Genomic DNA, 17,687 nt, shown 5'->3' with positions numbered 1-17,687 from the left:
CATCAGAAAAGCTGGATGAGGCAGACCTGAAGGCCCATTCCTATTAAATATTAAACTCCTTCCACCTCACCCACCCAATTTTAGAGCTGCTAGCTATGAGAAGTTGTGGAGTGTCTTTTCTCCTGAGCCCTGGGTTGCTGATGACCTAAAATTAAGTGGGGCCAGAGAGCAAAACTCCCTTCTCATCAGGGAATCAACCTGCTATCCCCTGCAGAGAGAGAGCATCCTGTAGGAAGGGATGACTCCCATTGTGATCTCCCTGATCATGCAAGAGGGAAGGAGAAGAATGCAGCTATATTGTTAGACTCATTCTTTTCTAAAATCAAGGTGGATTATACTAAAGCATATGAAAATATGTCAGAGAGTTTCTTTGGCCTCTCTCTTTTTAGTGAATCTGTTGGTGTCAGTAACTAAAATTTCATAGTGCAACAGTTTTTTTTGCCAAGGTGTTGGTTGACTTTCTCACAATTTGTATCAAGAAAGAGTGGAAAAAATAGTCTTAAGAACTAATGCCATCCTTAGGTAGTTTTGTACTACTAATAAATGCATGTTTTGTGACCAAGAACTTTACACTTGTTATTTGTGACATTTGTTCATCCATCTTTGCTTTTTGGTTATGCCATCTTAATGTATTTTAGAATGTAAAACTTTCAAGTGAAGAGACTTGGCTTTACACATTTGGAGTTAGTTTTCCTATTGCTGCTCAGTTTGTAATTTCAAAGTGGCTAGTTATTTCAAACTATAAAAGTCTTAGATGCTTCTGTGTCTCAGTTTATGTGAGCTTCATTTGGTGCTTTAAATCAGTGGTTTGCAAACTGTGGGTCACGACCCAGTACTGGGTCGCAGAATGTAAGGCACTGGGTCACGGCGGCTCTGGTCAGCACCTTCAACTGGGCTGTTAGAATTCCTGTCGGCAGTGTTGCCTGGCTAGGGCAGGCTAGTCCCTACCTGTCCCAGCACCGTACTGTGCCCCTGAAGCGGCCAGCAGCAGGTATCGCTCCCAGGTACGGGGGCCATGAGGCTCCGCACGCTGCCCTCGCCCCAAACACAGGCTCCGCACTCCCAGCCAATGGGATCTATGGGGGAGTGCAGATGAGAGCAGTCTGGAGCTGGACCTGCTGCAGGCTGCTTCGAGGGGCAGCTTGGTCCATGGTGCCAGGACAGGCAGGAAGTCTGGCTTAGCACTCCCGCTGTGCTACTGACCAGGAGCTGTCCAAGGTATGCCCTTGCCCCAGTCCTGAACCCCAGTCAAACCTGGAGCCCCTTCCTCCACCCAAACTCCTCATCTCTGGCCACACCCCAGAGCCTGTACCCCCAGCCCAGAGCCCTGACTCCCCCCCTCCCATGCCCCAACCTACTGCCCCAGTCCTGAGCCCCCTCCTGCACCCCAAAACCCTCATTCCCAACCCCACCCCCAGCTCTCACTCACACACCTCAACCCTCTGCCCCAGCCCTGAGCTCCCCCCAACCCCTCATCTCCAGCTCTGTTGAGTCATGAGCATCAAAAATTTTCTTCAACTGGGTCGCCAGAAAAAAAGTTTGAAAACCACTGCTTTAGATAATTTCCTGAGAAACAGATCTTAATGAATGCTGTCTTCTATTCTACGTTGGAATTGATTCCTCTGTTCCCGTTACCATAAGTGGCCATTAGTCTTTAAATTGCTACTTTTCTACCTAGTGAACAAAAAGTTTGTTTGCAAGCAGTGTAACACCACTTGCTGACCTTTCAGTACTATCTAGAGGCCCATTTCCATAAGGATGCTTTGAATGCTGGCAGTAGAACTGATAGTTCATCTTCATTTTAAGAAAAAGAAACTTTTTGTTTTGAGGTACTAGTAAGAGCATTATCACCATTACTTAAAATAATCCTTTTCCTTAACCACACTTTTAAAAAAAAAAAAAAAAAGTGATTGAGTTCACTTTGTATGTCTTTTTCTTGTACTAGGATATGATTTAAAAACAAAAAACAGCCCAGTGCAGCTGACCTCTAAAATAAGAGCAAGCTACCCTGGAGTCAGTAGTGTTGTAGATGATTATGTAAATGACCTAAAAATAAGATGTCAGCCTTGTGGCAACCTATGGCTACCATCTGTGCTTCTAACTGTAACTAAAAGTTTGTTTGACCTCATCAGCCTTTGCCTCTTTTAAAGGGTAGAGAGAGAGCACAAATGGACCAAATCACTCCATAGTTATTGGTACACTAAATACCATATATACTTGTTCATAAGCCGAATTTTTTTAGTAAAAAGAAGCACCAGAGACGGGGGTCGGCTTATGAATGAGTATAGAGAGAGAGAGAGAGAGGTGGGACATAGCCCCTCCCAACAGAGGGAGCAGGGTGTGGCAGAACACCTAGCAGAGCCAGAAGGAAAGAGATGCAGCCAGAGTGTGTCTGCTTCTGGCCACGCTGCTCTACCCCCAGCCTCAAAGCAGCTGCAGCTCCAGGGCTGGCAGGCTGCAGCTGTGCTGCTTGGCCCCACCCTCCAGAACATGCTGCGGCCACACTGCCCAGCCCAGCCCACTGGAACATGCTGCGGCCGCGCCACCTGGTCTGGCCCACTGGAGCAGACTGTGGCTACGCTGCCCAGCCTGTCGGAGCAGCTCCAGCCAGGCCAGAGACATCCTCCCCTGGCCACCCCAGATAAGGTGGGAAGAGATGGGATGGGGAGAGTGTGGGGGTCCTGGGCTACAGATGGGGTCATGTGGGAGGTGGTCACAGGGATTATTCCCTGACTCCCAGCTTCTTCCCCCAAAAAAACATTTCCCCACTGGTTGCTATCCCGGCCTGTTAGGTAAGCAGCTGGTGCGCCGGGACATTTGGTTTACTTAGGTTTACCTCCGTGCCTGCGGGCACTCGAGGTAAACAAACCATCTCGGCCCACTGGTGGCTTATTCTGATGGCTCGGGAGCCAAAGTTTGCTGACCCTGAATTATAGGGTTGGCTTATGAATGGGGCGTAAAAAATTTTCGTTTTTACTGATCCATCTTGTGGGGGTTGGCTTATAAACGAACCGGCTTATGATCGAGTATATATGATAGTAGTAAAGGACATGGTGGAGGCTCTTTTGGTTACTCGTATCAGGCTGATATGAAGAGCCACAGTGTTTGGATTAAGTTACACATTGATATTTCCTTAAATGCAGTGGTGATAGACACCTTAGTAATGGCTAGTTTGGTACAGACCTGTATAATCAAATGTAATCTAACTGTCATGAAATATCAGTACGTAGTTTAATATGACACATTTAAGTTAATTTTCTTTTTTTTGAGCCATCTTGGTTACCTGCTGAAAATAGCATTGAGCTGTTGCCTCAGAATAGGCCAGAAATCCACGTACAGAAGATAGTCATCCATCAAGGGTTCTCTTACAGCCCTGATTTGTCAGTTGCTGCTTTATCAAATAAAGCTTCAACAGATTAATAAAACAAATACCTACTAGGTCTAAGGCCAGTACTGCTAGGATTGCCCTTGATCCCAAGGACTGTGTGTGTATATTACTATTCCCTATTCTATCCTGTCTCCAGTCTCCCATTCTCTTTTTTAAAAAAAAAAAAAAAAAAAAAAAGAGAGAGAGATCCACGAAAGAACCTGCAAATAAAAAAGAAAACACAATTTAGGTTACAAGAGTAAAATTTCCCTATTAAAGTGTGAGTCATAACTGGATTATATGTTAATTGTCAAGTCATTGCTTCATATTTTTATTATTTCAATTCCGTTTGTTAGACAACGTATCTCATGCTTCTGTGGTGGTTGAGACTGATCGGAATGAGACTTTTCTCCCATTCAGTATTCCATTGTCATTTCGTTCACCATCTCCTCTGGTCTCCCTCCAAGCTGTCAAGGAAAGGTAAAAATCATAGGATATTTGTTCATCCATTACATTCCTTTTTTCTGAATTCATAGCATTGTTGATTCATACTTTGCTGAAAGGTAAAATCAAATTTGATAGCGAAGTTAGAGTTTAATCCTGACTCCATTGAAGACAATAAGAGTCTTGCCATTGACTTCAATTGAGCCAGGATTTCACTCTTGAGTTTTAAATGGAGGTTAAGAACACATACCATACTCTTGTGGCTAGTGTTTCCTACTTTGAATGAGTCTATTGAATGTGGCTATGGGATTTAGCATTTTGGTACTTGTTGAAGATTATAAGGACCTGCTGTGTATTTTAATGATGGTATGTATTGTCGAGATATGTGCCCCAAATCAACTAAATTGTCCCTTCCTTCCTTCAGTAAATCTTACGCATTCATCACAGGTATCTGGAATCAACTGTGGTTTATACATACTGTATGTGAACAAACTACGTCTTATGTCTTAAAATCAAATGTGCGTCTTTAAAAAACAAAACAAGCAAGCTACTAAAATGATGGAGGGAAAATAGCTTGCATAAAACTGGTTATTTCAAAGCTCTGAATATAATGCATCTTATTTAAAACCAGAAGTGCTGGCCCATGGTGTTTGTAGCATTATCCTGAAATGCTGAGTTTGCCCTTTCATTCAGTTTGCTAAGGTAAGTGTATTGCTCTCAGATCCTTCAATAATAAGATATTGTTTTAATTATATTTACTTGATGCCTGTTAGTCTGTTGAAAGCTTCATCCATAAGCTTTATATAGCTAGCCACACCTTCATTTTGATCTTTCCAAATACCTAGCTATATCCTTTTTAAAAAGTTTATTAACAGAGATTAATTTTTACGCAGGCAGAAAATTAAATCCATAAATATTCATATGCTACATTCTAGTTACTCCAGTTTAAAGGCTTGGGTCAAGTATCAAATTTTATTTTGTGGTCTATAATCTTCTATACAAATTTCCCTTCAACACTCTCTGTATTTTAAGATCAGTAATCTACTGGCTTTGAACCCATTTCCTCTTCTTAAATTTGAAGAGCATCTCTTTTTGTGTTGTACTGTCACCACTAGGAGAAGCTCTTTGAGTGGTGAATATTAACTGCTTAACCAGAGAATCCAGAAGTTCTATTTTGAGTTATTGCACATATCCATTCCACTGTAGGGGTGTGTGTGTGTGTGCCTTGCACAATTGTTGGAGAACCTTTTCCCTGAGTGGTACCCATCAGCATGGCTCAAACACTCTCTGCCATCACTCGCCACTGCTTGCAGGTATAAAAGGACAGTGACGACTGTTGGCACACTTCCAGTCTTGCTATTACATGTTGATTTTGCTCGCTCTTTGTATATAGTCTGTTTAATTGATATTTAGTTATAGTTCATGGTTAATGTTAGTGATAGGTTTCAGTTTTTTAGATTCTTTATGGACCAAATTTGATTCTCAGTAGCAGGCACTACACTAGAGCCATGCCTTGTTCTCTGGGGTTCAAGTCCTACCGATCGTGTGCTAGAGCTTTGCTGGTCAGTGGCCCACAGTCCCGCTGCCTAAAATGTTTGGGGGAGTCCCACATCAGTGACAAGTGTCACATTTTGTAGAGTTGAAGCCTCACTCCAAAAAAAAAAGAGAAAGCAACAAGACTTAAACATCTCTTTATGGAGGCGACACTTTGCCCTCCTTTGGAGCGATTGGATTCAGAGCATACTCCAAGCCCAGCGCCATCAGTACAGAGTGCACCTCCTGAGACGTCTTCAGCACCATGTACTGTGTTTCTGGTATCAAGGAAGAGAGACACATCTTCCTGGGACTCAGTACCTCGTTCAGCAAGGCCAGCTAGAGGCAAGGACTCTGTGAGGGACTCAAAGGGGAAGTGTTTTCTAGAGCATTCCTCTGCTACAAAGGGGGGTTTGTCAACTCCAGAACCTATGCCAGGTCTGCTGAGACCAACCTCTAAATTTCTTATACAGACACAGCAGACTGAAGACCAGTTCTGCTATTGATGATATCAGAGGTACGCTGCCACAGAGACTTGCTTAACCTTTTGGTACTAGCATCCCCAGCAGAGCAAGTGTGGTTTCAGCCACGACCAGCAATGGTAGTTTCTACAGCAGATCAGCAAGAGCATGCAGTACTGATGCTGCTTCCAATACCTAAGGAGCCGGTACAGTCCAGAGGCAAGCCACTTGCACTATCCTGAGTACCACCTCTCTGGGTTCAGCTTACCTGTCTCAGTGGGTTCTGCTCTGCTGTTATTGTGGGGACTTAGTCATCTTGGTCAGATTTGGAAGTCAGGTCTTCTGTGTCCCAAACCAGATAAGAGGGTCATTCTCCATCAGAACTTCGTGGTTTATGGATATTCCCGCCTGAGAAGTCATGTTTGAATCCAATGGGAAAGGCAGAGGAGACCCTACTAGCGTTACTAGGGAGACCACAACCAATTTTACTGAGGCCATGCTGGTGCAATTAATATGAGGTAAGCATGATCCTGCTTGACCTTGAACAGGACATTGAATAGTAATGGTGTTAGAGGAAATGCATACAAGACAGAGCTCATCTGTGAACATGAACCTCTATCAAAGAACTTGGGCTGTGACCCCCTCAGAAGCAGAACTGATAGCACTTTCTATTGGTCTTCATTGCAAACAGGTCCTGTTGGGGAGTTCTCCACAACTGGACGATGGACCTGGCCACGTCCAAACAGTGACCATTCATGGTGAGCGGAGGAGGACCTTGCAATGTGTTCTGCTTGCCTGGGAAGCAAGCAGTTTTGGGGTGAATGGAGTTGGTTATACAGAACTCCCAAAGCAGAATTACCTCCTGGCACAGCTAGAAGGAACTGTCTGTTCACATAGGACATAGTTGTTGTGTTGTCCGTTAACGCTAGCCAACTTTTTCCCCATAGTATGTGGACGGAAGGTCAAACAGGCTAGATTGGTAGCATGTAGCTCTCTGATGTTTCTATGAATTGCGAGGGCCACAACCCTTGAGTTTGCAAGGTTCTGATGTGGCCCACTCAGGAATGAGGCATCCGTGACCAGCTTGAGCATTGGTTGCGGAGAAAAGAAGGGAACTCCTGCACAAACATGCCAAAGGTCTGTCCATCAGTCCAGAGAGGATATCTTTGGAACGCTAATCACTCTGTCTAAACTACGTCGGCAGGGAACATACACCAACAGTAGCCATCCCTGAAGCCTTCTGAAGGCTGACATGTAGTATAGCATGCTGTACTATGCAGGTACATGCTTCCATGTGTCTCAAACTTCAGCCAAGTGTGTGCTACAGTAACTGGATGTGCTCTTAGATCCAAGACTATGTCTCTGAGCATTTGGAGACTTGACGGGGCAGAAACCCTCTGGCTTTTGTAGCATCCAAGCGTGCTCCGATAAACAATATTCTTTGCACAGGTTTTAGAACTGATTTGTCCATACTGAAAAACAGCCCTAGTGTTTTGAAGGTGGACTGAATGATGGTCATGCTGAACAGTGACTAAGCCCACATCCACACTACAGCTTAAAATCGATGTTGTTAAAATTGATTTTATAATACAGGATTTATAAAATCGATTTTATGCGTCCATACTAGGGCACCTTAGGTCGGTGGTGTGCGTCCATGTTCCCTGGCGTTTATCGTTTTCAGGAGTGTTGCACTCTGGGTACCTATCCCACAGTTCCTGCAGTGTTCCCTGACCCTTGGAATTATGGGTTACTACCCCAGTGCCTGATGGGGCAAAAATCACTGTCGTGGTTGGTTCTGGGTACAGCCTCACCCCCTCCCTTCCTGAAAGCAGCAGACAGCCATTTCACGTGTTTTTTTTACTGGTTGAAGTGAGCAAACGCCATTTTGCAGCAAGCATGGATCCTGGTCAGATCTTTACCTTGATCGCGGATGTTGTAAACAGTTCACGCATTCTCCTGCTGTCTATGCTGAACCATGAGCCAGAAATGCAGGAGAGCATGCTGCTGCGCGGCGAAGAGAGTGATGAGGACTTCGAGAACAAGTTCTCCGAAACCGCGGTCCCCCACGCTTTGGAGCTCCTGATGGTAATGGGGGAGGTTCTACCCGTTCCTCGCCAATTTTAGGCCCGGGAAACAAGCACAGACTGGTGGGACCGCATAGTCTTGCAGGTGTGGGACGATTCGCAGTGGCTGCGGAACTTTCGCATGCGTAAGAGCACTTTCTTCTAACTTTGTGACTTGCTTTCCCCTGTCCTGAAACGCCATAATACCAGGATGAGAGCAGCCCTCACAGTGGAGAAGCGAGTGGCAATAGCCCTCTGGAAGCTTGCAATGCCAGACAGCTACCGGTCAGTCGGGAATCAATTTGGAGTGGGCAAATCTACTGAGAGGGGGCTGCTGTGCTGGAAGTAGCCAAAGCAATCATTAAGCTGTTGCTACGAAAGGTTGTGACTCTGGGAAACGTGCAGGTCATAGTGGATGGCTTTGCTGCAATGGGATTTCCTAATTGTGGGGGGGCCATAGATGGAACCCATATCTCTATCTTGGCACTGGAGCACCAGGGCGCCCAGTACATAAACCGCAAGGGGTACTTTTCAATGGTGCTGCAAGCACTGGTGGATCACAAGGGACGTTTCACCAACATCCACGTGGAATGGCCAGGAAGGGTTCATGACGCTCGTGTCTTCAGAAGCACTACTCTGTTTAAATGGCTGCAGCAAGGGACTTACTTCCCAGACCAGAGAATTACAGTTGGAGATGTTGAAATGCCTATAGTTATCCTGGGGGACCCAGCCTACCCCTTGATGCCATGGCTCATGAAGCCATACACAGGCAGCCTGGACAGTGGTCAGGAGTTGTTTTAACTACAGGCTGAGCAAGTGCAGAATGGTGGTAGAATGTGCATTTGGCCGTTTGAAAGGGCGCTGGAGAACCTTACTTACTCACTCAGACCTCAGCCAAACCAATATCCCCTATGTTATTGCTGCTTGCTGTGTGCTCCACAATCTCTGTGAGAGTAAGGGGGAGACCTTTATAGCGGGGTGGGAGGCTGAGGCAAATCACCTGGCCGCTGATTATGCGCAGCCAGACACCAGGGCAATTAGAAGATCACACCAGGAAGCAGTGCGCATCAGAGAAGCCCTGAAAACGAGTTTCATCATGGGCCAGGGTACGGTGTGACTGCTGTGTTTCTTTCCCCTTAATTAACCCCCCCCCCATGTATTGACTCCTGCTGCTACAAGGTAGCTTCACTGCATCCTCCCAGAACTGCTTGCTTATGGAAAATAAAGTTACTATCTGTAGAAAACATTGTATTCTTTATTAAAAGTCAGTCCCTGTAAGCAACCCACCCTCCCTCCTGCTTTTACAAGCCTGTGATTAAAAATACATAAGTAGGGTTTTTTGGGGGAGGATAGTAGAGGGAGGGAGGGATTAAGGGAAGACAAAGGCAATTAAGGAAGCCCTGAAAACGAGTTTCATCATGGGCCAGGGTACGGTGTGACTGATGTGTTTCTTTCCCCTTGATTAACCCCCCCCCCCCCATGTATTGACTCCTGCTGCTGCAAGCAAGCTTCCCTCCACCCTTACAGAACATCTTGCTTACTATCGTTACCAACCCACCCTCCCACTGCCTTTGAATAGCATGTCCTAAGATTAAAAGAAATGAAAAGGTACCCCGGGAGTGGTTTGGGAGGAGTATAGGAGGGAAGAAAAATGCCATTAAGGGCATTTCAATGTAATGACAGCCTTTTGGTTGGACTGTCCACAGGGGTGGAGTGGGCAGGTGCAGAAAGCCTTCCCCCACGCGTTCTTACATGCCTGGGTGTGGAAGATATGGGACATGGTGAGTACTGAGGGAGGTTAAACATGGGCTGGAGTGGCACTCTGTGACCCCGCAGCTCTTCCAGCAGACTTCGGAGGAGGTCAGTCTGATCACGAAGAAGCTCCAGCGTTGCTGCCCGCCACCGCTGATCTTCCTGCCGCCACATGTCATTTTTAGCGTCCCTCCTGTCCTCACATTGGTCCCTCCTGTCCTCACGTTCACTGGCAGCATCCCTGTACTTTGCGACCACGTGTTTCCACTCCCCCAGATGAGCTCTTTCACTGCGGGTTACTGCCATTATTTCTGTGAACATCTCCTCCCGTGTCCTCTTCTTCCTCAGCCTCCTTATCTGACCTATCCTTCGGACAGGAGAAGGGAGGCTGGAGAAATGTGCAGCTGCGTGTGGGGGGGGGGGAAAGTGATAGAAGCATCATAAGAGAGACATTTCACAGAACAATGGTTACACTCTTTCACAGTGAACTAGACTATTCACCGTACGTAGCACATGTAACTTCACTACAAGGTCGCTTTAGGATTATTTTAGTATTTAGTGCTTGCGGCCGTGGAGTCAGAGATCAACACAACAGACGCAGGTCAGGGGAGTAAAAAAAACCTTGCTGGAGGACATGGTAAGTCAAATGGCAGTGAACCTTGCTACCTCTTTTATTACCCTGTACCCCCGGCTATCAACAGGTAGCATTCACGCTTGGCAGCCAAACTGCTAGAAATCAAAACTCTGGCTTCTTTTATTATGCCATCAGAAAGGTTCAGCACTAGAGGAAAATTGTGAATGGCTACCCTCTCCCCCCAATCTGCATCTCTGCTGTACTGGCAGGTCAATTGACCGCCTCCACCCTCTGCATTGGCAATCAGCAGTGACAATTCCTGCTGCCCAAATACTGAAAAGCTCAGCGCCATTAGAGACACCTCCCCGTAGGAATTTGCAGATTTTTACCATCCCCCACATGGCTAACTGCTAGGAAAGGTTTTTTATTAAAGGAGCAAGAAAGCAGAAACGAAGGAATGGCCATTTCTGTCCCCTTAATAAAGTACATTAATTTTTAACAGGTGACCATGAACGATATTACTCTCCTGAGGATAACAGAAAGAGAAAAAGAAATTATGCTCCTTGAATGCCAGCAATCCCCGGGGCCATTCGCAGCTAGGCTTTGTCATGCAATGATACCCGATTACGTGCTCCAGGCATGGCGTGGTAAAGTTTCGTACCATGGTGGACGGAATAAGGCTGCCCTGCCCAGAAACCTTCTGCAAAGGCTATTGGGGTACCTCCAGGAGTGCTTCATAGAGATGTCCATGGAGGATTTCCGCTCAGTCCCCAGACATGTTAACAGACTTTTCCAGTAACTTTAATGCTAGCTACTATATGCAAGCCCTCATGGCAAATCAATCATTAAAAAACGGTTGCTTTTAAGCAATGGTTTTCATTTAAAAAAGTACACTCACCAGAGGACGCTTCCACGGCTTCATTGTCTGTGCTACTGGCTTGAGAGGGCTGGGAGGGTACTTCTGTCAAGGTGAGGAAAAGATCTTGGCTGTTGGGGGGAATGGAGTGCTGTGTGGTCTCTGCCATCTCGTCCTCCTCCGGGTTCTCCTCCACATATTCGCCGTCCGCAGAATCATCAGCAGTGGCTGAGATTACTACCCCCACCTCTGAATCCACAGAGAAGGGGGGGCTTGTCGTGGAGCAGTTACCTAAAATTGCGTTAAGCTCCGTGTAGAAGCGATATGTTTTTGGGACAGATCTGGATCTGCCCTTTGCTGCTTTGGTCTTCTGGTACGCTTGTCTGAGCTCCTTCACTTTAACTCTGCACTGCACCGAGTCTCTGCTATGTCCTCTCTGCCTCATGGCATTAGAAATCTTTTCAAAAATTTTCTCATTTCGTCTACTGGAACGCAGTTCTGATAGCACAGACTCTTCTCCCCATACAGCTATCAGATCCAATAACTCCTGTGTGTTCCATGCTGGAGCTCTTTTCCTATTCTCAGGAGACTGCATTGTTACCTGTGCTGCTGAGAGCTCCACGCTGGCCAAACAGGAAATGAAATTTAAAAGTTCCCGGGGCTTTTCCTGTGTACCTGGCCAGCAGTAGAGTTCCTTTAGCTGTGCAGAGCGGCCACTGGTGCACTGTGGGATACCTCCCGGAGGCCATTAACTTCGATTTCCGTCCACACTAGCTTAAAATCGATTTTGTAAAATCGAGTTTAGGGCTACTCCTTTCGTTTAGCTGGAGTACAGAAATTGATTTTAAGACCCCTTAAAATCGATTTTAAGTGACTTGTAGTGTGGACGGTTACAGCGTTAAATCGATTTAACGCTGTTTAAATCGATTTAACGCTCTAGTGTGGACCTGGCCTGAGACTTGGACTGGCCTGTCACCAGTCAGTGTCATTTCTGGTTGCATTAACCTCAACAAGGAGAGTGGGTAAATTGAGAGTCTTGGTTTCTGAGCCTTCTTATACAGTTTTCCATAAGGATAAAGTGTACCTCCTCTCTCATCCAAAATTCTTGACAAAGGTAGTTTCCAATTTCCACGTTCACCAGGCAGTTTATTTGCCAACTTTGTTTGCCCCAAAAGCCTACATGTGTAGAGATGAGCAAAAACATCATTTGTTGGATGTGAGGAGAGAATTAGCCTTCTAACTGGGCCGCTCCAGACCCTTTAGCTCCTCAGCACAGTTTTTTGTTGTGATTTGCAGCCAGGGTGAAAGATCAACTGGTTTCCACTTAAGAAATCCTCTCTTCCATTTGTTTGTGCTACCAGTTAGCTTATGTCACGCCACCTCTTACTGGAGTATTGGTTCATTCAACTAGAACACAAACAGCTTTCGTCACGCATGTACTTGGTCGAGACATTTGCAAAGCAGCCATGTGATCATTAGTTCATGCATTTGCTGCTCATTATGCCATTTCCCGTCAGTCCAGGAATGATGCCAGTTTTGGATGGCATGTTCCATCATAGCTGTTCAGGTAGAATCTGAATCGTCTCCACATTAATCTGCTTATGAATCACCTGTAATGGAATGGACCTGTGTAAAATACTTTGAAGAACAACATTTATGTAAAGGTAGGTAATTGTTTTTTCTTTCTGACGTGGCTGAGCCTGTTCTGACCTGGAGTGCAAGAACTTGAAGTTGCTTTTGAATCCTGGTTTTCTGAAGAACTCTTGCTTGTTATGGACCAATATATTTAAGTTTTGGAATGTAGGTAGGCCTTTCTTTGGAATGAGACATTCTATTGGTTAGGAATGGATAATTGAAACAGAGGACAATTTCTTCATAACTGTACATTTCCTGAATAATTTTCTTGTCACTGTGAAGGGTCATTATAGACCAAATTACAAGACAATTAACAAAATTCTTGTGCATGTGCTAATTTAGAGGCTTTATCATGGAAAAATTAGCCTCTCTGCATTGCAAATAAAAATATCAGCATTTGCAAAATTGTAAAATTCCCTCTACCAGGCAGCGCGAAACCAAACTTGCAGTGTTTTATTTTGTGATCTCCATTGGGGCCTGAAAATCTTAGGCATAAAGAACTTGACTAAAACATATAAGTTCTGAGATATTTCTTCATGTTGGGTTCTGACTGACTGATACTTGCTGGTTCCCAGTGTGCCCATCCTCTCTTCCTGCCTCCTTTAGATGATAAAGATTTCTGAAGTGAGAGGCTGGCTAGAAAGACCGAGATTTATTGTGTTGACTATGAGCTCTTCTCCTATCGCCATCTCAGTTCTTTGAACTTTTGGCTTCTAGTGTTTCCAGCTTTGTACGCAAAACTACTGAAAAGATTGGCACCCTTCATATGAGTCCTGATGTCAGAGTGAGGCAGGAAATGAAAGATGATGAGTCTCATGAAGTGACTGCTAGTATAGCTGCATACTCCCAGGAAGAAGATGAAAACGAGTAAGTTCAAGCTCACATAGTTTTATTAGTCAAATGTGCCATCTGCCAAAAGGACTGGGAACTCATGTCTTCCACAGTGATCCCATTCATTTCAATAGAATGGGGAATCACATGATTCTGTTGGAGATTTTTTTTCCACCTGGCTGTATAGAGAGGCTCCAGGAATTCATCTGGTCTCTCCCTCCCCGCCCCTTGCCTCCTTTCTCAATTTTTTACCTCAAAGCTTGTTCAGGAGTCAAATTCTTCTAGAAAATGGATGTTAAGAGTTTACATTCATGGTGCTGGAATGGTTAAGGAAGGGGAAACTTATGTAGTTCCCTGCTTGGGTACCTAACCAGACTTGTTGACGCATGTGAATTTTAAAGCCTACATCCTATTTTTAATGAAAAGAGGAACAAGCAGCTTTGTCACCCTCCGTCAACACTGGGTTGTTTAAAGGAATAAGAGAACACTGTAGTGGCTTAGCGGTAAGAATAAAGAATGAGCGCTAAATTGTTTTCAGGAGTTAAATTGGCAAATTATTGAAATATTTTAAGCAATGAATTTGTATTAGCTTAATGTTAGTTTTGTTTCTTGACATCTGAGAATCCTCATAGGTTGACAAGATGGAAAAAGTTATTTTTCTCCTCTCCTTATGTCCAGCTGCTCCATAATTACTGTAGTCTCATTTGTCTGTTTCGCATGAAAAGTAAGAGCTGCATTTCTCATAAAAGAATTAATGCTATTTCTCCCTCTCTTTTAAAAAGATAGCATAATTTTGTCTTTATATTTCTTTCTAGTTTGGAACTACAGAGCCAGCCTCAAGAAGAGGACCGGCTAAGAGATCTTAAGATAGCAACGACAGAAGCTATGTAAGTAGAGAGCATAGAGCTATATTTTACTCTGGCAGAAAGCTTTTATTGTAAATATCTGCAGTAAATGTTGCTGTGCAAGTATATCCAGACATGGTGTATGGTTATCTCAGGGGTGGGCAAACTTTTTGTCCCGAGGGCCACATCTGGGTGGGGAAATTGAATGCACGGCTATGAATGTTGGGCAGTGGCAGAGGGTTGAGGTATAGGAGACAGTGCGGGGTGAGGAAGGGGCTCAGGGCAAGGATGTGGGGTGCAGGAGGAGTTCAGGGTGTGGGCTCTGGCCCGGTGCCGCTTACCTTGAGCGGCTCCAGGGTGACAGCGGCACACAGCGGGGCTAAGGCAGGCTCCCTGCCTGCTCTGGCATTGTGCCGCTCCTGGAAGTGGCCAGCATGTACAGCAGTGGCTCCTGAGGGTGGAGTGGGGCAAGTGGCTCTGCTGCGTGCTGCCCTCGCCTGCAGGTGCCACCCTCGAAGCTCCCGTTGTCCACAATTCCCTGTTCATAGCCAATGGGACTTGCAGGGGGTGGTGTCTGCAGGTGAGGGCAGCGCATGGAGCCCTCTGCCCTGCCTCCTCCAGGGGCCGCAGGGACATGGTGCCGGCTGCTTCCGGGAGTGGCACAGGGCAGGCAGGGAGCCTGCCTTATCCCCCTGCACCACGGGGCTGGCAGCCCCATGGGATGGATTGAAAGCCCTGAGGGGCTGGATCCGGCCCGCAGGCTGTAGTTTGCCCTCCCCTGGGCTATCTGGAAAGTCCTTACTTGAATAGTGGCTTTTTTCCATTAAAAATATAACTTCATTGTGAGTTTTGCTGAGAAAAAAGGACTGTAGCATTAGAGGAGACTTGGATGGTTGCCTACCAAGCTAGGTGAATCATTTGGAGGTGAGATCCCCAAAAGCCTGCTTGGGGAAATTATATAGTGACTTTCCTACTGTCTTTACTACTCAGGAAAGCAGCATTGTTATGACCAATATCTAGGACAGACATGGGCAAACTACAGCCTGTGGGCCACATCAGGCCTACGGGACCATCCTGCCCAGCCCCTGAGCTCCCAGCTGGGGAGCCTAGTCGCTGCCCCTCCCCCGCAGACCCTCTGCTGCATGGGCTGTGCTCTAGCCCACTGGTCCTGCTGGGCAGTATGGGAAGTGCAGCTGGCTCTGACGGGATGGTGCGGCTGCGAGCTCCTGCTGCTGGTAAGGTGTCGGAGAATGGAGGGGGGTTGGGTAAGGGAGCAGGGGTCTTGGGGTGCAGTCGGGGGGAGGGGGCAGTTGGATGAAATGGAGGTTCTGGGGATGGTCATGGCATGGGGAACAGGAAGGGTTGAGGGCAGGTGTCCCAGAGGATGGGGATGTAGATAGGGGTTGGGAGGGCAGTCAGGGGACATGGGAGTGGGGAGGATAAGGGGGTGGGATCCTGGGGGGTAGTTGGGGAAGGGGGTCCTGGGAGGGGGTGGTCAGGGGATGAGGAGCAGAGGGCAGTTGGATAGGGGTGGTAGTCCTGGGGGCGCTGTTGAGGTGGGGGTATGGATAGTGGTCGGGGTGGTCAGGAGACAGGAAGCAGACAGGGTTGGATAGGTGTGGGAGTCCCAGAGGGCCTGTGAGGGGGTGTGGTTAGGAGTCAGGGAGCAGGGGGTGTTGGATAGGGGGTGGGATCTCAGGGGGCAGTTGGGGTGGAGGTCCCGGGAGGAGGTGGTCAGGGGACAAGAAGTGAGCGGGGTTGGATAGGTTAGGAGTTGTGAGGCAGGCGGTTAGAGGGCAGGAAGTGGCCCTCCATGCAGTTGTGCAACCCCGATGTGGCCCTCGGGCCAAAATGTTTGCCCACCCCTGATCTAGGAATATACTAACAGTTGAGTTGTCCATTTGATACGTATAATAGATCAGCTCTGGCATCTCTTGGCTATTTATTAAACAAGTGCAACACACTTCCACTTTGTTTTACAGAAACAAACTGCAAGATCCACTGGTTTTCTTAGAACCACAATGCTTGAGAGAAGTTTTGCGGGAGTGGTTTTTGTATCTGGAACAAACATTTGGTTTCAAAGAACCTTCCTTTTCAGATGACTGCTTATCCATTAAGGAAGATAAGAATGTGCTTGCTGAAGAACAGAGTGAGGTTTTAGAAGAAAATTTTGAACCAGATAAACACAGTGACGATCATGTAGGCAAAGGACAGACAGATGCCTTGCAAGGAAATACTGGACAGGATCAAACTAGCAAAGCTCATTTTGGCAGAGAAGTATGTGAAAACGATGCCAGTTCAAAGGGAGCTTCAGACCATGTTTTTCAAGTGTATCCTCCATGTCTCATAGCACGCGATATTCAAAAGGACCTAGTAGAGTTGACAACATTATGTTTTGAATTAAATGTGTTTCCTTGCAAGAATGGGAATGCGAAAGAAAATGCTGAACAGGATTTACAGCTAACAGTGTCATGGGTCTTGGCTTGTCAGTTCATAAAGGACTATTTCTTTCTCCTGGATTTAAAAAGACTGAAGCGATGTATTACAATCAATTACACTAGCAGTACCAGTGTTTGGGAAACTTACATTAAAGGACTGAAAGGTAATGACTGTGGTGGCTTTTTGTTTTCACTTTTAAACCAATTGTAGCTAAGTTTTAGGTTTTTGTTCTGGAAAAAATCCAGCCTGAGGGGACATTCCTTTCTGAATCACCTCTGAAACAAGTGCTCTTTAGTTTTTTGAACCAGTGGCTTCTAGGGGAAAATGCTTCTTGTTTAGTTACTACACTGACATTATTTCTAAACAAGTTAATATGTAGTACAACTTCAGTTAGCTGAATACAGTAGTGATATGAATCAAATGTGCTGAAACAGAATATACAAATTTCAAAGAGAACTTGAAAAAATGTGGTGCTGTTGAACTCAAATAATTTCAATTATTTAACTTATTAAACTAAAATTAGGAAAAGAGTTTCAGCATCTTCAGTGGCAAAGTAGGCACAAGTATGCTCAAATATTTCAGCTTGTTTCCAAAGCATGGACAACAGCTCATTTATGAAGATCGCAGTGAATTGGAAAAGAATTCTCCCACATTGGCATGCAGTTGATCACCTCAGGCATCCTTTTCTTCTCCAGAAGTCCCTTCTGCCCTTTCTCATACCTTTGCAATCCCAATGAATGAGGCTTCCTGGATGTAACTCAGAACAGAATTTGGTCCGCTATATGCAACTTCCAAAACTGAAGCAAAACCTTTATAGACGGGCCTTCAGCACAACCAGTTGATAGAACCCTGATTCAGCATAGAAAGTTAAGCACATGCTGAAGTTC

General features: G+C 45.8%; 1 protein-coding gene across 6 annotated transcripts in view; it reads left to right on the top strand.

Annotated features, from left to right (window-relative positions):
- The window catches only part of HPS5 (HPS5 biogenesis of lysosomal organelles complex 2 subunit 2), a 47,426-nt gene that overhangs the window by 21,830 nt on the left and 7,909 nt on the right, over positions 1 to 17,687 (top strand). For 5 of the 6 annotated variants that reach the window (XM_030560519.1, XM_030560520.1, XM_030560517.1 and 2 more), the window contains exons 13-16: positions 3,724 to 3,847; positions 13,403 to 13,552; positions 14,332 to 14,403; positions 16,344 to 16,963. In XM_030560519.1, coding sequence (XP_030416379.1) covers positions 3,724 to 3,847; positions 13,403 to 13,552; positions 14,332 to 14,403; positions 16,344 to 16,963 — 966 coding nt within the window. The remainder of the gene's footprint in view (positions 1 to 3,723; positions 3,848 to 13,402; positions 13,553 to 14,331; positions 14,404 to 16,343; positions 16,964 to 17,687) is intronic. The other variant, XM_030560521.1, reaches the window with a different exon arrangement.

Source organism: Gopherus evgoodei, chromosome 4 (assembly GCF_007399415.2).
Source record: "Gopherus evgoodei ecotype Sinaloan lineage chromosome 4, rGopEvg1_v1.p, whole genome shotgun sequence".
Taxonomy (NCBI): domain Eukaryota; kingdom Metazoa; phylum Chordata; order Testudines; family Testudinidae; genus Gopherus; species Gopherus evgoodei.
This window is presented reverse-complemented; position numbering and strand designations above follow the sequence as displayed.